The sequence below is a fragment of the Lampetra planeri genome, unplaced genomic scaffold (genome assembly GCF_965212315.1).
Source record: "Lampetra planeri unplaced genomic scaffold, kcLamPlan1.2.h2 scaffold_769, whole genome shotgun sequence".
NCBI classification, from domain to species: domain Eukaryota; kingdom Metazoa; phylum Chordata; class Hyperoartia; order Petromyzontiformes; family Petromyzontidae; genus Lampetra; species Lampetra planeri.
Window position 1 is genome coordinate 1 of NW_027615591.1, and position 24300 is coordinate 24300.

The 24300-nt window shown below is 56.1% G+C and overlaps 1 protein-coding gene across 1 annotated transcript in view; it reads left to right on the plus strand.

Moving 5' to 3' along the window:
- Nucleotides 1–205: 205 nt before the first annotated feature.
- Nucleotides 206–24300, plus strand: part of LOC144741898 (BAI1-associated protein 3-like) — a gene marked incomplete at both ends in the record, with an annotated part of 37317 nt that continues 13222 nt past the window's right edge. The window contains 11 exon segments of the mRNA XM_078624394.1: nt 206–297; nt 299–330; nt 1786–1830; nt 2330–2398; nt 3306–3405; nt 4024–4077; nt 4079–4132; nt 14752–14844; nt 15901–15998; nt 17835–17952; nt 22062–22186. Of these exon segments, the coding sequence (XP_078480520.1) occupies nt 206–297; nt 299–330; nt 1786–1830; nt 2330–2398; nt 3306–3405; nt 4024–4077; nt 4079–4132; nt 14752–14844; nt 15901–15998; nt 17835–17952; nt 22062–22186 (880 nt within the window).

The window sequence follows — 24300 nt, forward strand, 5'->3', positions numbered from 1 at the left end:
ACCGTGAGGGCCTTGTGCTGGCTCGGGTGTGGTGGTGGAAAAAGGGTACCAAGTTGTTTTTCCCTGGCCCCCCACCCACCCCGCCCCCCCCCCCACCCCCCTGGCCCCCCACCCACCCACCCCTGCCCCCCCCCCCTCCACCCCCTGCCCCCCCACCCACCCCACCCCGCCCCCCACCCCCCTGGCCCCCCCTTATCGCCCGCAGGCCCCAGCCGCCCCTACTTGACGCTGTGCCTGGGGGGGCAGGCGGAGACGAGCGACGCGGGCGGCCTGCAGCGGAGCGCCGTCAGGGAAGGTCCCCCAACCCACGTGGAACCAGAACTTCATCGTGTACGCAGCAGCAGCCCCCCCCCCCCCAGCCACACACTTACCCTGCCTCCCCCCCAACGACACCACAAACCCCCCCCCCCAACCCCCCCCCCTCCCCACACTTGCCCTGCCCCCCCCCCCATACCACCGACCCCCCCCCAACCCCCCCCCAACCCCCCCCCTCCCCACACTTCCCCCCCCCGACACCACCAACCCCCCCCCTCCTCACACTTCCCCCGCCCCCACACCACCTAACCCCCCCCCCCCAACCCCCTCCCCTCCCCACACCTCCCCCCCCCCCACACCACCAACCCCCCCCCTCCCCACCCTCCACCCCCCACACCCCCCCCCTCCCCCCCCCCCCCACCCCCCAACCCCCCCCCCTCCCCCCCTCCCCCCCACACCACCCCCCCCCCACCCCCCCCCTCCCCACCTTCCCCCCCCCCCACACCACCAACCCCCCCCCCCATCCCCCCCCCCCCCCCCGCCCCCTACACCGGATATCACGATGACCTCTTGATCTTTCGCTAGGGGTGCCTTGCAGCGATGGTGAGATGTTAACTGCCTCGCCTGGTGTGCAGGAGGTCGTGGGTTTCGTATGTGAGTCTCTTGGTCTCTATGTAAGTCGAAGTACTATGGGTGGTTATGTGAGTTTTATCGTTTTCTATGCGAGTCTATGGGTCTCTGTGTGAGTCTATGGGTATCTGTGGTGAGTCTACAGGTCTCTGTGTGAGTCTACGGGTCTCTGTGTGAGTCTATGGGTCTCTGTGTGAGTCTATGGGTCTCTATGCGAGTCTATGGGTCTCTGTGTGAGTCTATGGGTCTCTGTGTGAGTCTACGGGTCTCTGTGTGAGTCTACGGGTCTCTGTGTGAGTCTACGGGTCTCCGTGTGAGTCTATAGGTCTCTGTGTGAGTCTATGGGTCTCTGTGTGAGTCTATGGGTCTCTGTGTGAGTCTACGGGTCTCTGTGTGAGTCTACGGGTCTCCGTGTGAGTCTATGGGTCTCTGTGTGAGTCTATAGGTCTCTGTGTGAGTCTATGGGTCTCTGTGTGAGTCTACGGGTCTCTGTGTGAGTCTATGTGTCTCTGTGTGAGTCTATGGTCTCTGTGTGAGTCTATGGGTCTCTATGCGAGTGTATGGGTCTCTGTGTGAGTCTACGGGTCACTGTGTGAGTATATGGGTCTCTGTGTGAGTCTATGGTCTCTGTGTGCGTCTATGGGTCTCTGTGTGAGTATATGGGTCTCCGTGTGAGTCAATGGGTCTCTGTGTGAGTCTATGGGTCTCTGTGTGAGTCTACGGGTCTCTGTGGTGAGTCCTATCGGTCTCTGTGTGAGTTTATGGGTCTCTGTGTGAGTCTACGGGTCAGAAGATCTTTAGACGCATTTTACATTCGATCAGATGCTTGATGAACCCACCTTGTATTGCATTGCACGGTGACCTTTTGACCTTGACCTCCCCCTCTTGTCCTACCGACAGCGACCTGGGGAATTCTGACAGCCAGTCGTTGGTGCTCAAAGTATGGTGAGTGAGCAGTCCATCGATCATCTATCACCTGGGTAGAGGTTGATTCATCTACTAACATCGATTGTCTATCACGTGGGTACAGGTGAGATAGACACGCAGATTCATCTACTAACATCGATTGTCTATGCCCTGGGTAGAGGTTGCAGAGACACGCAGATTCATCTACTAACATCGATTGTCTATCACGTGGGTACAGGTGACAGAGACACGCAGATTCATCTACTATCAACGATCTTGCATCACGTGGGTAGAGTTTGCAGAGACACGCAGAATCATCTACTATCATCGATCTTACATCACGTGGGTAGAGTTTGCAGAGACACGCAGAATCATCTACTATCATCGATCTTACATCACCTGTTTAGAGGAGGAGAAGCGTGTTGAGGTTCAGAGTGGAGGATGAGGGTAATGAGTGGAGGAGGTGGCAGGGGGTGACTTCTGTGTGACCACGTGGCCCCCACTCACGTCACCCGCCCGCTCGCTGCGTGCCCCCCAGGAACCAGCAGAGTGGGAACTCTCTGCTGCGCATGCTGACCAAGCTGAACAGCGCACGGCGCATCCATCGGTGAGCAAGCATCTGCAGAATGTGCACACACACCAGTTACACACACACACAGTCACACACACACAGTCACACACACACACAGTCACACACACACAGTCACACCACACACAGTCCACACACACACAGTCACACACACACACAGTCACACACACACACAGTCACGCACACACACAGTCACGCACACACACAGTCACACACACAGTCACACACAGTCTCATACACACACGTGCCCCCCCCCCACCACATTCCCCCCCCACCACGTGCCCCCCCCCCCACCACGTGTGTCCCCCCCCCACCACGTGCACCCCCCACCACGTGACCCCCCCAGCCACGTGCCCCCCCCCCCACCACGTGCCCCCCCCACCACGTTCCCCCCCCACCACGTGCCCCCCCCCCCACCACGTGTGTCCCCCCCCACCACGTGCACCCCCCACCACGTGACCCCCCCAGCCACGTGCCCCCCCCCCCACCACGTGACCCCCCCCTCCACGTGACCCCCCCCCCACGTGCCCCCCCCCACGTGACCCCCCCCCCACCACGTGCCCCCCCCACCACGTGACCCCCCCCCACACGTGACCCCCCCCCCCCACGTGACCCCCCACCACGTGACCCCCCCCCTCCCACCACGTGTGCCCCCCCACCACGTGACCTTCCCCCACGTGGACCCCCCCCCACCACGTGCCCCCCCCACCACGTGACCCCCCCACCACGTGACCCCCCCACCACGTGACCCCCCCTCCCACCACGTGTGCCCCCCCCCCCCCACGTGACCCCCCCCACCACGTGCACCCCCCACCACGTGACCCCCCCAGCCACGTGCCCCCCCCCCCCACCCACGTGACCCCCCCACCACGTGACCCCCCCATCACGTGACCCCCCCCCCTCCCCCCACCACGTGACCCCCCAGGTGGGTGAAGCAGGCTGTGAAGCGTCTCCGTGAGGACCGCACGGCGGGGAAGCTGTCGCGTCGCGACGACTTCCTGGGCCAAGTGTCGCTTCCTCTGCAGGTGAGAGCACGGTCAACAACAACAACAACAACAATAACAACAACAATGAACAACAACAACAACAATCTCAACAACAACAATCTCAACAACAACAACAACAACAATCTCAACAACAACAATCTCAACAACAACAACAATCTCAACAACAACAACAACAATCTCAACAACAACAACAATGACGACAACCTTAACGACAACCTTAGCAACAACAACCTCAACAACAACAGCAAACTTCTTCTTGGTTCTTTCGGTAAAGTCACGTAGAATGGAAATAATAAAATAATAAAATAATAAAACATTATGAAAATAATTCTCACAGACGTGTCGGAGTCTGAATGACGGGTGCTTGCGTTGTGGCCGAAACGTCGTGAGAATTATTTGATTATGTTTCATTATCTTATTATTAAATTTAACAGCAAACTTAACAACAACTTTACCAACACTCCCATCCCCACGTCCACCAATGTCCGAGTCTTCCCAAGCTCCCTGTCTCTACTAAATTCCCTTTCCTACCCGTGACCCCCGTGACCCCCCCTCCCCCCCCCATGACCCCCCCGCCCCTCCCCCATGTCCCCCCCCACCCACCCACCCCCCCCACCGTGTCGTCTCCACGTGCAGGATCTGCCTCTGCAGTCGCAGGAGTTGTGGCTGAAGCTGGAGCCACGCTCGGACCCGCTCGCTCGTGAGCGGAGAGGTCAGCGTCTCCGTGTCCTTCATCACCAGCCGGGTACTGCCCCCCCCCCCTGACCCCTCACCCCTCACCCCCCCCCCTCCCCGCTGCCCATTCACTCCGGTCACTCGCTGACTCGCTCTCCCAGCCTCGGTCAGTCGCCTCCTCGTGGCTCTTCTATAGCTACAACCGCAGTCCACGCTACCGCTGATTGTTGATCTCCTCCGGCCGCTATGGGAACTCGGCTTCTACCAGATCCCGATCGTCTCATCTCGCACGCACCACCCCGCCCAGCCAACACGCTGTAGGCCACGACAGCACACTCACTCGCTCGCTCGCTCGCCCCAATCGCTAACCCACACGCACACTCACTCGCTTGCTCGCTCGCCCCAATCGCTAACCCCACACGCACACTCACTCGCTCGCTCGCTCGCCCAATCGCTAACCCCACACGCCCACTCACTCACTCGCTCGCTCACCCAATCGCTAACCCACACGCCCACCTCACTCACTCGCCTCGCTCGCCCCAATCGCTAACCCACACGCACACTCACTCACTCGCTCGTCGCCCCAATCGCTAACCCACACGCACACCCACTCACTCGCTCGCTCTCCCCAATCGCTAACCCACACGCACACTCACTCACTCGCTCGCTCACCCAATCGCTAACCCACACGCCCACTCACCTCGCTCGCTCGCTCTCCCAATCGCTAACCCCACACGCCCACTCACTCGCTCGCTCGCCCAATCGCTAACCCACACGCCCCACTCCACTCGCTCGCTCGCTTCACCCAATCGCTACCCCACACGCACACTCACTCACTCACTCGCTCGCCCAATCGCTAACCCACACGCACACTCACTCGCTCGCTCGCTCTCCCAATCGCTAACCCACACGCCCACTCACTCCACTCGCTCGCTCGCCCAATCGCTAACCCACACGCACACCCACTTCACTCGCTCGCTCTCCCAATCGCTAACCCCACACGCCCACCTCACTCGCTCGCTCGCTCTCCCAATCGCTAACCCACACGCCCACTCACTCGCTCGCTCGCCCAATCGCTAACCCACACGCCCACTCACTCGCTCCGCCCTCGCTCACCCAATCGCTAACCCACACGCACACTCACTCACTCACCTCGCTCCGCCAATCGCTAACCCACACGCCCACTCACTCGCTCCGCTCGCTCGCCCAATCGCTAACCCACACGCCCACTCACTCACTCACTTGCCTCACCCAATCGCTAACCCACACGCACACTCACTCACTCGCCTCGCTCTCCCAATCGCTAACCCACACGCCCACTCACTCGCCCTCGCTCGCCCCAATCGCTAACCCACACGCCCACTCACCTCGCTCGCTCGCTCACCCAATCGCTAACCCACACGCACACTCACTCACTCGCTCGCTCACCCCAATCGCTAACCCCACACGCACACTCACTCACTCGCTCGCTCACCCAATCGCTAACCCCACACACACCACTCACTCACTCGCTCGCTTAACTCACCCAATCGCTAACCCACACGCACACTCACTCACTCACTCGCTCACCCAATCGCTAACCCACACGCCCACTCACTCACTCACTCACCCAAATCGCTAACCCACACGCCCACTCACTCACTCACTCGCCCAATCGCTAACCCCACACGCCCACTCACTCACTCACTCGCTCACCCAATCGCTAACCCCACACGCACACTCACTCACTCGCTCACTCACCCAATCGCTAACCCACACGCACACTCACTCACTCACTCGCTCACCCCAATCGCTAACCCACACGCACACTCACTCACTCGCTCACTCACCCAATCGCTAACCCACACGCCCACTCACTCACTCGCTCTCCCAATCGCTAACCCACACGCCCACTCACTCACTCGCTCTCCCCAATCGCTAACCCACACCGCACACTCACTCACTCACTCGCTCGCCCAATCGCTAACCCACACGCCACTCACTCACTCACTCGCTCTCCCAATCGCTAACCCACACGCACACTCACTCACTCACTCGCTCTCCCAATCGCTAACCCACACGCCCACTCACTCACTCGCTCGCTCTCCCCAATCGCTAACCCACACGCACACTCACTCGCTCGCTCGCTCGCCCAATCGCTAACCCACACGCACACTCACTCGCTCCGCTCGCTCACCCAATCGCTAACCCACACGCACACTCACTCGCTCGCTCGCCCAATCGCTAACCCACACGCCCACTCACTCACTCGCTCTCCCAATCGCTAACCCACACGCCCACTCACTCACTCACTCACCCAATCGCTAACCCACACGCACACTCACTCACTCGCTCGCTCATCCAATCGTTAATCCACACGCCCACCTCACTCCCTTAACTCACCCAATTGCTAACCCACACGCACACTCACTCGCTCGCTCGCTCTCCCAATCGCTAACCCACACGCACACTCACCTCGCTCGCTCGCTCACCCAATCGCTAACCCACACGCACACTCACTCGCTCGCTCGCCCAATCGCTAACCCACACGCACACCTCACTCGCTCGCTCGCCCAATCGCTAACCCACACGCACACTCACTCGCTCGCTCGCCCAATCGCTAACCCACACGCACACTCACTCACTCGCTCGCCCAATCGCTAACCCACCACACCCCACTCACTCGCTCGCTCGCTCTCCCAATCGCTAACCCCACACCGCCCACTCACTCACTCGCTCGCTCACCCAATCGCTAACCCACACGCCCACTCACCTCACTCGCTCGCTCGCCCAATCGCTAACCCACACGCCCACTCACTCGCTCCGCTCGCCTCGCCCAATCGCTAACCCACACGCACACTCACTCACTCACTTGCTCACCCCAATCGCCTAACCCACACGCCCACTCACCTCGCTCGCTCGCTCTCCCAATCGCTAACCCACACGCCCACTCACTCACTCACTTGCTCACCCAATCGCTAACCCACACGCCCACTCACTCACTCACTCGCTCGCCCCAATCGCTAACCCACACGCACACTCACTCACTCACTTGCTCACCCAATCGCTAACCCACACGCACACTCACCTCACTCGCTCGCTCGCCCAATCGCTAACCCACACGCCCACTCACTCACTCGCCTCGCCTCGCCCAATCGCTAACCCACACGCACACTCACTCGCTCGCTCGCTCGCCCAATCGCTAACCCACACGCCCACTCACTCACTCGCTCGCTCACCCCAATCGCTAACCCACACGCACACTCACTCGCTCGCTCGCTCGCCCAATCGCTAACCCACACGCCCACTCACTCACTCGCTCGCTCACCCAATCGCTAACCCACACGCACACTCACTCGCTCGCTCGCTCACCCAATCGCTAACCCACACGCCCACTCACTCACTCGCTCGCTCGCCCAATCGCTAACCCACACGCACACTCACTCGCTCGCTCGCTCGCCCAATCGCTAACCCACACGCCCACTCACTCACGTCGCTCGCTCACCCAATCGCTAACCCACACGCACACTCACTCACTCGCTCGCTCGCCCAATCGCTAACCCACACGCACACTCACTCGCTCGCTCGCTCGCCCAATCGCTAACCCACACGCACACTCACTCACTCGCTCGCTCGCCCAATCGCTAACCCACACGCCCACTCACTCACTCGCTCGCTCACCCAATCGCTAACCCACACGCACACTCACTCACTCGCTCCGCTCGCCCCAATCGCTAACCCACACGCACACTCACTCGCTCGCTCGCTCACCCAATCGCTAACCCACACGCACACTCACTCACTCACTCGCTCACCCAATCGCTAACCCACACGCCCACTCACTCACTCGCTCACTCGCTCGCCCAATCGCTAACCCACACGCCCACTCACTCACTCACTCGCTCCGCCCAATCGCTAACCCACACGCACACTCACTCACTCGCTCACTCGCTCGCCCCAATCGCTAACCCACACGCCCACTCACTCACCTCACTCGCTCGCCCAATCGCTAACCCACACGCACACTCACTCACTCGCTCACGTCGCTCGCCCAATCGCTAACCCACACGCCCACTCACTCACTCACTCGCTCGCCCAATCGCTAACCCACACGCACACTCACTCACTCGCTCGCCTCGCCCAATCGCTAACCCACACGCACACTCACTCACTCACTCGCTTCCGCCCCAATCGCTAACCCACACGCACACTCACTCACTCGCTCGCTCACCCAATCGCTAACCCACACGCACACTCACTCACTAAACTCACCCCACCCACCTACTCACCCACTCACTCACCCACACACTCTCGCACACACCCACTGACCCACCCCCCTCACCCACCCACTTACTCACCCATTAACTAACTCACCCACCCACTCACACACCCACCCACACTCACTCGCTCGCTCACCCAATCGCTAACCCACACGCACACTCACTCACTCGCTCGCTCGCCCAATCGCTAACCCACACGCACACTCACTCACTAAACTCACCCACCCACCTACTCACCCACTCACTCACCCACACACTCTCGCACACACCCACTGACCCACCCCCTCACCCCACCCACTTACTCACCCATTAACTAACTCACCCACCCACTCACACACCCACCCACACTCACTCACTCGCTCACCCATTCGCTAACCCACACGCCCACTTACTCACTAAACTCACCCACCCACCTACTCACCCACTCACTCACCCACCCACCCACTCACTCACTAAACTCACCCACCCCACCTACTCAGCCACTCACTCACCCCACACACTCTCGCACCCACGCACCCATTAACCCTCTCACTCACCCCACTCACTCACCCACATACTCCCGCACCCACCCACTGACCCAGCCACTCACCCACCCACTTACTCACCCATTCACTCACTTCCCCACCCACCCACACTCACCCACCCACCCACCCTCACTCACTCACTCACCCACCCCACCTACTCACCCCACTCACTCACACACACACTCTCGCACCCACCCACCCACTCACCCACTCACCCATTCAACCACCCACTCACCCCACCTACCCACTCACCCACCCACTCACTCACCCACCCACTCACCCACTCACTCACCCACGCACCCACTCACCCACCCTCACCCACTCATCCACCCACCCACTCTCGCACCCACCCACTGACCCACCCACCCACTCACCCACCCACTTACTCACCCGTCCACTCACTCACCCACCCCACTTACTCACCCATCCACTCACTCAACCCACGCACTTACCCACCAATTCAATCACCCACGTACTCACTGACCCACCCACCCACCCACTCACCCATTCAACCAGGCACCCCCCCACCCACTCACCCACCCACCCACTCACCCACTCACCCACTCACCCACCCATCCACTCACCCACCCCACCCACTCACCCACCCACTCACCCCACTCACCCACCCACACACTCACCCACCCACCCACTCACCCACCCACCCACCCACTCACCCACCCACGCACTCACCCACTCACGCACCCACCCACCCCACTCACCCACTCACCCACTCACCCCACCCACCCCACTCACCCACTCACTCACTCACTCACCCACGCACCCCACTCACCTACCCTCACCCACTCACCCACCCACTCTCGCACCAACCCACTGACCCACCCACGTACCCACTCGCCCACCCCCACTTACTCACCCATCCACCCACTCACCCACCCACACACTCACCCACCCACTCACTCACTCACTCACCCACCTACTCACCCACCCACCCACTCACCCACTCACCCACCCACTCACCCACTCACTCACCCACCCATCCACTCACCCACCCACCCACTCACCCACTGACCCACCCACTCACCCACTCACCCACCCATCCACCCCACCCACTCACCCACTCACCCACCCACACACTCACCCACCCACCCACCACCCACCCACCCACCCACCCCACCCACCCCTCACCCACCCACGCACTCACCCACTCACGCACCCACCCACCCACTCACCCACCCACCCACTCACCCACTCACTCACCCACGCACCCACTCACCTACCCTCACCTACCCACTCTCGCACCCACCCACTGACCCACCCACCTACCCACTCACCCACCCACTTACTCACCCATCCACCCCACTCACCCACCCACACACTCACCCACCCACTCACTCACTCACTCACCCACCTACTCACCCACCCACCCACTCACCCACTCACCCACCCACTCACCCACTCACCCACCCATCCACTCACCCACCACCCACCCACCCACCCACCCCACTCACCCACTCACCACCCACCCACTCACCCCACCCACTCACCCACCCACACACTCACCCACCCACCCACTCACCCACCCACCCACTCACCCCACCCACGCACTCACCCACTCACGCACCCACCCACCCACTCACCCCACTCACCCACCCACCCACTCACCCACTCACTCACCCACGCACCCACTCACCTACCCTCACCCACTCACCCACCCACTCTCGCACCCACCCACTGACCCACCCACCTACCCACTCACCCACCCACTTACTCACCCATCCACCCACTCACCCACCCACCCACACACTCACCCACCCACTCACTCACTCACCCACGCACCCACTCACCCACTCACCCACCCACCCACTCACCCACCCACTTACTCACCCATCCACTCACTCACCCACCCACTGACCCACCCACCCACTTACTCACCCATCCACTCAATCACCCACGCACTTACCCACCAATTCAATCACCCACGTACCCACTCACCCACACTGTGTTTAACCACCACCGCACTGCAGGTCACTCGCACACAAATCGCTTCTTGGTCACCAGTTCTGATTAAATTCTTTCAAGAGATTTTCTGATACCCCCCCCCGCCTTCACTCGCGCACCCCCACGGAATATTGTTGTTGTAGTTGTTTTTGCGAAGTTTTACTGACTTCGGCTCCAGGTTCTTCGATCTGCGGTGTAATTGTTCCGTAGCTGCCAGGTCCTGCCGAGAGATATGGCGTGGTGGATGTTGGTGGTGTACGTACGTTGAACTTCTTTCACACCGTACGTAGCCAAACGAGGTGGGGGGGGGGGGGTGAAGGACAACAAACTATGTGTCTCTGTGTGAGTCTATGGGTCTCTGTGTGAGTCTACGGGTCTCTGTGTGAGTCAATGGGTCTCTGTAGTGAGTCTATGGGTCTCTGTGTGAGTCTATGGGTCTCTGTGTGAGGCTATAGGTCTCTGTCTGAGTCTATGGGTCTCTGTGTGAGTCTATGGGTCTCTGTGTGAGTCTATTGGTCTCTGTGTGAGTCTATTGGTCTCTGTGTGAGTCTATGGGTCTCTGTGTGAGTCTATGGGTTTCTGTGTGAGACTATTGGTCTCTGTGTGAGTCTGTGGGTCTCTGTGTGAGTCTATGGGTCTCTGTGTGAGTCTACGTGTCTCTGTGTGAGTCTATGGGTCTTTGTGTGAGTCTATGGGTCTCTGTAGTGAGTTTATGGGTCTCTGTGTGAGTCTACGGGTCTCTGTGTGAGTCTATGGGTCTCTGTGTGAGTCTATGGGTCTCTGTAGTGAGTCTATGGGTCTCTGTGTGAGTCTATGGGTCTCTGTGTGAGGCTATGGGTCTCTGTGTGAGTCTATGGGTCTCTGTGTGAGTCTACGGGTCTCTGTGTGAGTCTACGGGTCTCTGTGTGAGTCTACGGGTCTCTGTGTGAGTCTATTGGTCTCTGTGTGAGTCTATGGGTCTCTGTGTGAGTCTATGGGTCTATGTGTGAGTGTATGGGTCTCTGTGTGAGTCTATGGGTGTCTGTGTGAGTCTATGGGTCTCCATGTAAGGCTATGGGTCTCTGTGTGAGTCTACGGGTCTCTGTGTGAGTCTACGGGTCTTCTGCGTGAGTCAATGGGTCTCTGTAGTGAGTTTATGGGTCTCTGTGTGAGTCTATGGGTCTCTGTGTGAGGCTATGGGTCTCTGTCTGAGTCTATGGGTCTCTGTGTGAGTCTATGGGTCTCTGTGTGAGTCTATTGGTCTCTGTGTGAGTCTATTGGTCTCTGTGTGAGTCTATGGGTCTCTGTGTGAGTCTATGGGTCTCTGTAGTGAGTCTATGGGTCTTTGTGTGAGTCTACGGGTCTCTGTGTGAGTCTATGTGTCTCTGTAGTAAGTCTATGGGTCTCTTTGTGAGTCTATGGGTCTCTGTGTGAGTCTATGGGTCTCTGTGTGAGTCTACGGGTCTCTGTGTGAGTCTATGTGTCTCTGTAGTGAGTCTATGGGTTTCTGTGTGAGTCTATGGGTCTTTGTGTGAGTCTATGGGTCTTTGTGTGAGTCTATGGGTCTCTTTGTGAGTCTATGGGTCTCTGTGTGAGTCTATGGGTCTCTGTGTGAGTCTAGGGGTCTCTGTGTGAGTCTATGGGTCTCTGTGTGAGTCTATGGGTCTCTGTGTGAGTCTATGGGTCTGTGTGAGTCTACGGGTCTCTGTGTGAGTGCTTGGTTCTCTGTGTGAGTCAATGTACATGTCTGTTGAACTTCTTTCACACCGTACGTAGCAAACTGCGCTAATCAGAAGTGCAGGGGAAAAACAAGCTGACGACAATCTAGATGATGATTTAAAAGTTGCATAGCTCCGGTGGCTTCCTAATATCGGACGGAAAGAACGTTCCAGACGGCCACGAAAGCGCCGCGTGATGATGATGCGGTGACCACCGCCTTTGTGCGACGGCTGAGCCAAAAAGCCGCTGCTGCTGCTGCTGCCTCTGCGAGGATGACCGGGAGAGATCGCGTGATGGTCGTTAATCGCTCCTTCGACGAGATCTCGGCAAAAAGGTCAAACATTTTGCGGTTAAATTTCGATTTAAAGCTTTCGTGACTGCAGGGATTCATCTTCTTGGTTCTTTCGGTGAAGTCACGTAGAATGGAAATAATAAAATAATAAAAATAAAACATAATAAAATAATTCTCACGACGTTTCGGCCACAACGCAAGCAGCCGTCCTCAGGTGGAGAGCAGGTCTGTCGAGTAGACAGCGTCTGAATGACATTTAGACTCAGCTTTCGTGACTGCAGGGATTCATCTTCTTGGTTCTTTCGGTAAAATCACGTAGAATGGAAATAATAAAATAATAATCTGAATGTCATTCAGACTCTGTCTACTCGACAGACCTCTTCTCCACCTGAGGACGGCTGCTTGCGTTGTGGCCGAAACGTCGTGAGAATTATTTTTTATTATGTTTTATTTTTATTATTTTATTACTTCCCTTCTACGTGACTTTACCGAAAGAACCAAGAAGATGAATTTTGCGGTTCATTCGCGGTGAGCACGTGACCTCAACACGCGGTCATCAGGCATCCGCTATGCGTCACCCGGTGGGGGATCTGTGTTTGGCTGTTATTTGGTTTAAATTGCCTCTTAATCGTTGGCAAATTGGTTCTTCGTTCGCTTTCCGCGTTTGCCCTCGGAGGCGAAGCACAAGTCCCATTAGCACTTGACCGTCGGGGCTAAGTGAAATGTTCTCCCGGCTGTTTAAGGGGTGTGTGTGTATATATGTATATACAGATAAGAGTGCTGTTTGTTGCTGCCCGCTTGATGCCCTGCGCCTTTTGGGGATGTGAACGAGGAGGAGATATCCGTGTTCGACTGGCCTCAGCGTTCTTGTTGTTGGAACATTGGGGTTCAGCAGCAGCAATGGGCACCTCGGTGGGTAGGAGATGTTAACTACCTCGCCTGGAGTACAGGAGGTCGTGGGTTCGATCCTGACACCTGCTGCTGTATATTTGGAGTTTGCGTGTCTCTTTCTCATCATCATCATCACGGTGGCTAGGAGATGTTAACTACCTCGCCTGGTATGCAGGAGGTCGTGTAGTGTATAGTGTAGCGTATAGTGTAGTGTCTAGTGCTGTAGTGTACAGTGTATAGTGTAGTGTATAGTAGTGTAGTGTATAGTGTAGTATATAGTAGTGTAGTGTATAGTAGTGTAGTGTATAGTGTAGTATATAGTAGTGTAGTGTATAGTAGCGTAGTGTATAGTGTAGTATATAGTAGTGTAGTGTATAGTAGCGTAGTGTATAGTGTAGTGTATAGTGTAGTGTATAGTGTATAGTAGTGTCGTGTATAGTGTGATGTATAGTGTGATGTGTAGTGTAGTGTATAGTAGTGTAGTGTATAGTGTAGTGTTTAGCAGTGTAGTGTATAGTGTAGTGTATAGTAGCGTAGTGTACAGCAGTGTAGTGTATAGTGTAGTGTATAGTGTAATGTATAGTACTGTAGTGTTTAGCAGTGTAGTGTATAGTGTAGTGTGTAGTGTATAGTGTAGTGTATAGTAGTGTAGTGTATAGTGTAGTAGTGTATAGTGTAGTGTACAGCAGTGTAGTGTGTAGTGTAGTGTATAGTGTAGTGTATAGTGTGTAGTGTAGTGTATAGTAGTGTAGTGTATAGTAGTGTAGTGTATAGTAGTGTAGTGTGTAGTGTAGTGTATAGTAGTGTATAGTGTATAGTGTAGTGTATAGTGTAGTGTATAGTGTAGTGTATAGTGTAGTGTATAGTGTAGTGTATAGTGTATAGTGTAGTGTAGTGTATAGTGTAATGTATAGTACTGTAGTGTTTAGCAGTGTAGTGTATAGTGTAGTATATAGTAGTGTAGTGTATAGTGTACAGCAGTGTAGTGTATAGTGTAGTGTACATGCTATAAACCACCGATCCCTTCTCTCCCGCCCGCCCCCCTCCGTCTGCGTCGCCGGCGCAGCGAGACACGCAGCTGTCCGCCCACGGGGTGTCCAAGGTGGACGTGTTCGAGAAACTTCTCGGCATCTTTGCCGAGTACGAGCACAGGACGGTGGTGAGTGTGACAGCGTGTATAGCTGACGCTCACACTGGCCGTGACCCCCACCCCTCCCCTGCCCCCCCCTGCCCCCCACCGACTGCCCTGCCTGCCCCCCCCCCCCTCTGATGTTGTCGCGACTTTCAGATGTTCGGGCTCTGTGCTCGGCTCGTGCTACACAGCGGATGGTGGATGGATGTCGAGGGCTAGGTGGAGTTCACGTGGTCTGTGTGGGTGCTGTGTGTGTGATGTGTGCTGTGATGTGTGCTGTGCGTGTGCTGTGTGTGCTGTGGTGTGTACCGTGTGTGTGTGGTGTTTGTGTGTTTGTGTGCCGTGTTTGATGTGTGCTGTGTGTGTGCTGTGTGTGTGCTGTGTGTGCTGTGGTGTGTACCGTGTGTGTGTGGTGTTTGTGTGTTTGTGTGCCGTGTTTGATGTGTGCTGTGTGTGTGCTGTGTGTGTGCTGTGTGTGCTGTGGTGTGTACCGTGTGTGTGTGGTGTTTGTGTGTTTGTGTGCCGTGTTTGATGTATGCTCTGTGTGTGCTGTGTGTGTGCTGTGTGTGTGCTGTCTGTGTGCGCTGTGTGTGTGATGTGTGTGTGATGTGCGTGCTGTGCGTGTGTGATGTGTGTGTGTGTGTGTCGTGTTTGTAGTGTGCGTGTGTGTGCCGTGTTTGATGTGTGTGATGTGCGTGCTGTGGTGTGTGCTGGGTGTGTGTGTGCCGTGTTTGTGGTGTGTGTGTGTGTGTGCCGTGTTTGATGTATGCTGTGTGTGTGCTGTGGTGTATGCTGTGTGTGTGCTGTGCGCGTGATGTGTGCTATGTGTGTACCGTGTGTGTGGGATGTGTGTGTGTGTGCCGTGTTTGATGTATGCTGTGTGTGCTGTGTTGTGTGACGTGTGTGTGCTGTGTGCTGTGTGTGTGCTGTGTGTGTGCTGTGTGTGTGCTGTGTGTTTGTGTGCTGTGTGTTTGTGTGCTGTGTGTGCTGTATATGATGTGTGCTGTGTGTGTGTGCTGTGTGTGTGTGTGCTGTGTGTGTGTGCTGTATATGATGTGTGCTGTGTGTGTGTGTGCTGTGCAGGCTGGGGGTTGGCTGTCGGGGCTGTCCACAGACGCGATGCGGCTCCTATCGCTCTACACCTCTCAGAGCGACGTTTCTCCCTTCCAGCAGAGCATCACGTGAGCTCACAAAGACAAAGATCCCCCGTGTAGCCTTTACCAAGCTGTTGGGGCAAGTGCTGTTAACGAGTAGCAGCACCACCGATGAAGGCCGGCACGGCGCACGAGGGGGCCTGGGTGGTCAGCACCACGTCCCGGCCGCCTTTGTCTCCCCAGCGATGATGTTTAGGGGCACGACGGTGGCTAGGAGATGTTAACTGCCTCGCCTGGTATACAGGAAGTCGTGGGTTCGAGCATAACCCTGACGCCTGCTGCTGTATAATTGGAGTTTGCGTGTCTCTCTCTCATCATCATCATGGTGGCTAGGAGATGTTAACTACCTCGCCTGGTATACAGGAGGTCGTGGGTTCGATCCTGACCCTGACGCCTGCTGCTGTATATTTGGAGTTTGCGTCTCTCTCTCATCATCTTCACGGTGGATAGGAGATGTTAACTGCCTCGCCTGGTCTACAGGAAGTCGTGGGTTCGAGCCTAATCCTGACGCCTGCTGCTGTATATCTGGAGTTTGCGTGTCTCTCTCTCTCATCATCATCACGGTGGCTAGGAGATGTTAACTACCTCGCCTGGTACACAGGAGGTCGTGGGTTCGATCCTGACCCTGACGCCTGCTGCTGTATATTTGGAGTTTGCGTCTCTCTCTCATCATCTTCACGGTGGATAGGAGATGTTAACTGCCTCGCCTGGTCTACAGGAAGTCGTGGGTTCGAGCCTAATCCTGACGCCTGCTGTTGTATAATTGGAGTTTGCGTGTCTATCTCTCTCATCATCATCACGGTGGCTAGGAGATGTTAACTACCTCGCCTGGTATACAGGAAGTCGTGGGTTCGAGCCTAATCCTGACGCCTGCTGTTGTATAATTGGAGTTTGCGTGTCCTCCGGTTTTCCCCTCCACATTTAGAATCAACGTCACGCGTTTAGACTTATTTGGCTCCAGCTATGAATGTACACGTGGAGATGATGATGATGATGATCATTTGTGATGGCCAGGTCGCTTCTGATAAAGAGCTACAACATAGCTCAGTGGGGCTTAGATGGTAAAATAAAAATAGTTTAGTTAGTTTTTGAGTGAGTGGGTGGGTGGGTGAGTGGGTGGGTGGGTGGGTGAATAGGTGAGTGGGTGGGTGAGTGGGTGGGTGGTTGAGTGGGTGAGTGAGTGAGTGAGTGGGCGAGTGGATGGGTGGGTGGGTGGGTGGATGAGTGGGTGAGTGGGTGGTGTGAGTGGGTGGACGGGTGAGTGGGTGGGTGATGTGGGTGAGTGGGTGGGTGAGTGGGTGGGTGAGTGAGTGAGTCGGTGGGTGAGTGGGTGGGTGAGTGGGTGGTGGGTGGGTGAGTGGTGAAGTGGGTGAGTGGGTGAGTGGGTGGGTGAGTGGGTGAGTGGGTGGGTGAGTGGGTGGGTGAGTGGGTGGGTGGGTGGGGTGTGTGTGAGTAAGTGGGTGGGTGAGTGGGTGGAGTGAGTGAGTGAGTCGGTGGGTGAGTGGGTTGGTGGGTGGGTGAGTGGGTGGCTGATTGAGTGAGTGGGTGGGTGGGTGGTGAGTGAGTGAGTGGTGAGTGGGTGGGTGAGTGGGTGGCTGATTGAGTGAGTGGGTGGGTGGGTGTGGGTGAGTGAGTGAGTGGGTGAGTGAGTGAGTGGGTGAGTGAGTGAGTGGGTGGGTGAGTGGGTGCGTGAGTGGGTGGCTGGTTGAGTGAGTGGGTGGGTGGCCGTCCCGTCTTAATTTGTGAGCGCCACGTTGGCTAGCAAATGTTGACTACCTCGCCTGGTGTACAGGAGGCCTTGGGTTCTCTCCGCGGGGTGATGGGGGCACAGGTGAGTGATGTGTCTTGCGATGTCACCGCCAGCGTGTGGCTGAAGTACGCAAGGATGCACGGCTGCGGGAGACGCGTGGAGTTCCGCATCCTGGAAGCCGCTCTGCTCGACATGGAGAAGGACTGGGACGCACAGAAAGCCTACGAGCGTGTGAGTGGGTGGGTGGGTGAGCGGGAGGGTGGGTGGGTGGGTGAGTGGGTGGGTAGAGGAGTTGGTGGGTGGGTGGGTGAGTGGGTGGATGGGTGAACGGGTGGGTGAGCGGGTGGGTAGGGGAGTTGGTGGGTGGGTGGGTGAGTGGGTGGGTAGAGGAGTTGGTGGGTGGGTGAGTGGGTGGGTGGGTGAGCGGGTGGGTAGGGGAGTTGGTGAGTGGGTGAGTGAGTTTGTGGGTCACTGAGTGGGTGGGTGGGTGAGTGGGTGGTTGAGTGAGTGGGTGGGTAGGGGAGTTGGTGGGTGGGTGGGTGAGGGAGTGGGTGGGTGGGTGAGCGGGTGGGTGGATAGGGGAGTTGGTGGGTGGGTGGGTGGGTGAGTGGGTGGGTGGGTAGGTCAGTGGTTGGGTGGGTGAGTGGGTTGCTGGGTGAGTGAGTGAGTGGGTGGGTGGGTGAGTGGGTAAGTGAGTTTGTGGGTCACTGAGTGGGTGGGTGGGTGAGTGGGTGGTTGAGTGAGTGGGTGGGTAGAGGAGTTGGTGGGTGGGTGGGTGAGTGGCTGGGTGGGTGGGTAGGTTAGTGGTTGGGTGGGTGAGTGAGTGGGTGGGTGAGTGAGTGAGTGGGAGGGTGGGCAGGCGAGTGATTGAGCGGGTTGGTTGGTGGGTGGGTGGGTTGGTGGGTGAGTGAGTGAGTGAGTGGGTGAGTGGGTGGGTGGGTGGGTGAGTGGGTGGGTTAGTGGGTTTGTGGGTCACTGAGTGGGTGGGTGAGTGGGTGGGTGAGTGGGTTTGTGGGTCACTGAGTGAGTGGGTGGTTGAGTGAGCGGGTGGGTGGCAGTCCCATCTTAATTTGTGGGCCCTACGCTGGCTAGGAGATGTTAACTACCTCTCCTGGTGTACAGGAGGCCGTGGGTTCGATCCCGACCCTGACGCCTGTACATTTGGAGCTTGAATGTTCTCCCCGTGTTCACGTGGATTTTTCTCCTGGTCCTCCGAATGTATCTCCACATTTAGCAACGTGTGTTCAGAGTATTTTTCAGCGATGAATTTCCACACTGTAAGCCACTTCGTTGGGCCGTCATTTTCGACGGGGCGGGTTCGCTTCTGAAAAAGAACAACAACAAAAAAAGCAAAATAAACAAGCACAAATATTTTTAGTTTTTCGATTTAAAGCTTTCGTGACTGCAGGGATTCATCTTCTTGGTTCTTTCGGTAAAGTCACGTAGAAGGGAAGTAATAAAATAATAAAAATAAAACATAATAAAATTATTCTCACGACGTTTCGGCCACAACGCAAGCAGCCGTCCTCAGGTATTTCATTCTTCACCTGAGGACGGCTGCTTGCGTTGTGGCCGAAACGTCGTGAGAATGATTGTATTATGTTTCATTTTTATTATTTTATTACTTCCCTTCTACGTGACTTTACCGAAAGAACCTAGCAGATTTTTTCTTTTTGTTTTTAAATCGTTAAATTCGATACTTACAGGAACAGCTCGGTTAGCCAAACAGATACATTCCACCACATCCCTCCCTAACCACTGCACCGCCGCTCGGCTCGTGCCAGGCTAGGTGCACCACGAGGCTCGCGTGAATCGTCGAGGAGACAGAGACGGAGACACGTGGAACTCGCGTGTGCACGCCAGCGCGGGCATCTTACTGACCCCGTGACCCCCTCCACTGGGCATTGTCTGCACAAAGAGCTTCATGGCTCATCGGATTCCTCCTTGCGGACTCGAATGAATGCTTCTGATGGCGTGCGCAGACAGTCATCTCTCTCTTACCCCCTCCACTCCACCACCACTCCCCACTCCCCATCCACACCGCACCCCCCCACCCCCCCCCCACTAATCGCAAGCCACCACGGTGGCCGAGACAGGAAGTGGTGCAGGAAATTCCACGGGGTGGTGGGTGGGGGTGGTGGGTGGGGGTGGGTGGTGGGTGGTGGTGGTGGGTGGGGGAGGGTGGTGGTGGGTGGGGGAGGGTGGTGGTGGGTGGGGGAGGGTGGTGGTGGTGGTGGTGGTGGGTGGTGGGTGGTGGTGGGTGGTGGTGGGTGGGGGTGGGTGGTGGCGGTAGTGGTGGGTGGGGGTGGTGGGGGGGTGGTGGATGGTGGGTGGTGGTGTGTGGTAGTGGGTGGGGGTGGTGGGTGGTGGTGGGGGGTGGTGGGTGGTGGTGGGGGGTGGTGGGTGGTGGTGGGTGGGGGTGGGGGTGGGTGGAGGTGGTGGTGGGTGGGGGGTGGGTGGTAGTGGTGGGTGGGGGTGGTGGTGGGTGGTGGTGGGTGGTGGTGGGTGGTGGGTGGTGGGTGGTGGGTGGTGGTGGTGGGTGGGGGTGGTGGTGGTGGGTGGGGGTGGGTGGTAGTGGTGGGTGTCGGTGGTGGTGGGTGGTGGTGGGTGGTGGTGGGTGGTGGTGGGTGGTGGTGGGTGGTGGTGGGTAGTGGTGGTGGGTGATGGATAGTGGTGGTGGTGGGTGGTGGTGGTGGGTCGTGGTAGTGGGTGGTGGTGGGTAGTGGTGGTGGTGGGGAGTGGTGGTGGGTGGTGAGTATTGGTGGGTGGCAGTGGTGGGTGGCAGTGGTGGGTGGGTGGTGGTGGTAGGTGGTGGTGGGTGGCGGTGGTGGGTGGTGGTTGGTGGTGGTGGGTAGTGGTGGTGGGTGTTGGATAGTGGTGGTGGTGAGTAGTGGTGGTAGTGGCAGTAGTGGTGGGTCGTGGTGGTGGGTGGTGGGTAGTAGTGGTGTGTGGTGAGTATTGGTGGGTGGCAGTGGTGAGTGGTGGGTGGTGGTAGTGGTGGGTAGTGGTGGGTAGTGGTGGTGGTGGATAGTGGTGGTGTGTGGTGAGTATTGGTGGGTGGTGGTGGTGAGTGGGTGGTGGTAGTGGTGGGTAGTGGTGGTGGTGGATAGTGGTGGCTAGTAGTGGTGTGTGGTGAGTATTGGTGGGTGGCAGTGGTGGGTGGGTGGTGGTAGTGGTGGGTGGGTGGTGGGGGTGGGTGGGTGGGTGGGGGGGGGTACAGTAGCGATCACGAAGCTCTCCATCACCACCACGGTTCCCTCTCACCGTGGCCATTACAGGATCGCCAACGGCACTTGCCCCGACAGCACCCCGTGGGCTACCTGGGGGGGCTGAATCTTTGTCTTGTGTAGGGGGGTTGCCCACCTTCACGCAGGCAGTCCCAGGGGTCACGGGGAGCTGGGGGGGGTAGGTGGAGTTTGTTGTCCGCTGAGTGCCAGGAGGTGACTTGGGACCGAGATCTCCCGGCCCGCTGCTGTGCCGAGCTGTGTCGGGATGGCGTTGATTTAACTCTCCTATACTGTGCGCTCGTGTTCTTGTTTGTTGTTGTTTTTTTGTTGTTGTCAACTTCTGATGACCCCGTGACCCCTACTGGACGTTTGTGAGAAAGAGCTTTTAGAACTCTATCACTCAACCCACTCACTCACCCACTCACCCACTCACTCACTCACTCACCCACCCACTCACTCACTTACTCACTCACCCACTCACTCACTCACTCACCCACTCACTCACCCACCCACTCACCCACCCACTCACTCACCCACCCACCCACCCACTCACTCATCCACTCACTCACTCACTCACCCACTCACTCACTCACCCACCCACTCATCCACTCACTCACCCACTCACTCACTCACTCACCCACTCACCCACTCACTCACTCACCCACTTACTCACTCACCCACTCACTCACTCACCCACTTACTCACCCACCCATTCACGCACTTACCTACTCACCTACTCACCCACTCACTCACCCACTCACTCGCGTTCTACTTCATTAAATAGACTTTTTAATAAATGTTTTCTCCTACAACATCAGAGTGCAGCGCCACATTAAATACGCACTACAATCACAATAGTGTAAAGCGATTTGAAGCGTGTTTTTTTTTTTCGGGGAGGGGGGGGGGGCGGGCAGACCTTTGTGACGTCATATTTGACGGGGGGGGGGGGTCTGACTTTCTCTGACGCCGTGTGACGAGGAGGGGGGGGGTGGTTCAAAAATCATCCAAAATTTCCGTGACGTCATTTATGGACGGCCCCTTAAGCCGGACCTCCGACCCGGCCGTTCACGAACCCGTTGTTCATTGACGGTGTTGTTGGGATGCCATCTGCAGGCCGTCGAGTTGCTCGACAGCGTTCAACACTTTGTGGGGCAGAGCCTGCGGATGCTGGAAGATCTCCACTCCAGTTTCCCTGCCGAAAACCCCTCGTCCATTGATCGGCTCACTTACCTGCTCAGGTAAGATTTCACCTTGCTGATAATGCCCCCTACCCCCCACCCCCACTCCACCGGCTTTTGCCACAGTGGACTGATCCACACCCACAGTGATGTGTAGGACTCATCCACTATGGCAACGGCGAGAAGGGGGAGGTTTCTAAACAGGCAGGATATTTGTTTTGATACTGGTAGGAACGAAGTGAACCAGCCTACAATAGATTATATCGTCCGTCCGTCCGATGTCCGATTAGGTGTATCAACATCGCCCCCTACTGCAAACACTTGGCAGGACCCTACACAAACCTTTAGACTCAGTGACGCTTTCCTGGCTAAACAAGTGTAACATTCCCTTATAATTCCCTGAGATAGTTTTTAATTAAAAAAATAAATTAATGAGGCTTTCCTGGCTAAACAAGTGTAGCATTCCCTTATAATTCCCTCAGATAGCTTTTAATTAAAAAAAATAAATTAATGAGGCTTTCCTGGCTAAACAAGTGTAACATTCCCTTATAATTCCTGACATAGCTTTTAATTAAAACTTTGAAATTAAAAAATAATATCGTCCGTCCGTCCGATTAGGTGTAGCAACATCGCTTCCTACTGCAAACACTTTGCAGGGCCCTACAAAAACCTTCAGACTCAGTGAGGCTTTCCTGGCTAAACAAGTGTAGCATTCCCTTCTAATTCCCTGAGATAGTTTTTAATTAAAACATTTAAATTCAAAATTAACTCACAGCGGCCTAAAGCCTACAGCTAGGCCTAAAGCCTAGAACTAGGCCTCAAACTCTCCCTTCGTATCGTACCCTCGCCATTTCATTTTATTATAGCCATTCATGTGTTCGTTCCTACCAGCCCACCCCGCAGGGACCTGTTTTAAAGCTTTCGTGACTGCAGGGATTCATATGCTTGGTTCTTTCGGTGAAGTCACGTAGAAGGGAAATAATAAAATAATATAAATACATATATTTTGTTGTTTTATATTTCTATTATTTTGTTATCTCCCTTCTACGTGACTTTACCGAAAGAACCAAGAATAAGAATATTTGTTGTTAAGTTAGTAACAGTCTATGGGTCCAGTGTGAGTCTATGGGTCCAGTGTGAGTCTATGGGTCCAGTGTGAGTCTATGGGTCCAGTGTGAGTCTATGGGTCCAGTGTGAGTCTATGGGTCCAGTGTGAGTCTATGGGTCCAGTGTGAGTCTATGGGTCCAGTGTGAGTCTATGGGTACAGTGTTAGTCTATGGGTCCAGTGTGAGTCTATGGGTACAGTGTTAGTCTATGGGTACAGTGTTAGTCTATGGGTCCGGAGTGAGTCTATGGGTCTGTGTGAGTCTATGGGTCCAGTGTGAGTCTATGGGTCCAGTGTGAGTCTATGGGTCCAGTGTGAGTCTATGGGTACAGTGTTAGTCTATGGGTACAGTGTTAGTCTATGGGTCCGGAGTGAGTCTATGGGTCTGTGTGAGTCTATGGGTCCAGTGTGAGTCTATGGGTCTGGAGTGAGTCTATGGGTCTAGAGTTCATCTATGGGTCCAGTGTGAGTCTATGGGTCTGGAGTGAGTCTATGGGTCTAGAGTTCATCTATGGGTCCAGTGTGAGTTTATGGGTCTAGAGTGAGTCTATGGGTCTAGAGTGAGTCTATGGGTCTGGAGTGAGTCTATGGGTCTAGAGTTCATCTATGGGTCCAGTGTGAGTTTATGGGTCTAGAGTGAGTTTATGGGTCTAGAGTGAGTTTATGGGTCTAGAGTGAGTTTATGGGTCTGGAGTTCATCTATGGGTCCAGTGTGAGTTTATGGGTCTAGAGTGAGTTTATGGGTCTAGAGTGAGTTTATGGGTCTAGAGTGAGTCTATGGGTCCAGTGTGAGTTTATGGGTCTAGAGTGAGTTTATGGGTCTAGAGTGAGTTTATGGGTCTAGAGTGAGTCTATGGGTCTAGAGTTCATCTATGGGTCCAGTGTGAGTTTATGGGTCTAGAGTGAGTTTATGGGTCTAGAGTGAGTTTATGGGTCTAGAGTGAGTCTATGGGTCTGGAGTGAGTCTATGGGTCCAGTGTGAGTCTATGGGTCCGGAGTGAGTCTATAGGTCTAGAGTGAGTCTATGGGTCCAGTGTGAGTCTATGGGTCTGGAGTGAGTCTATGGCT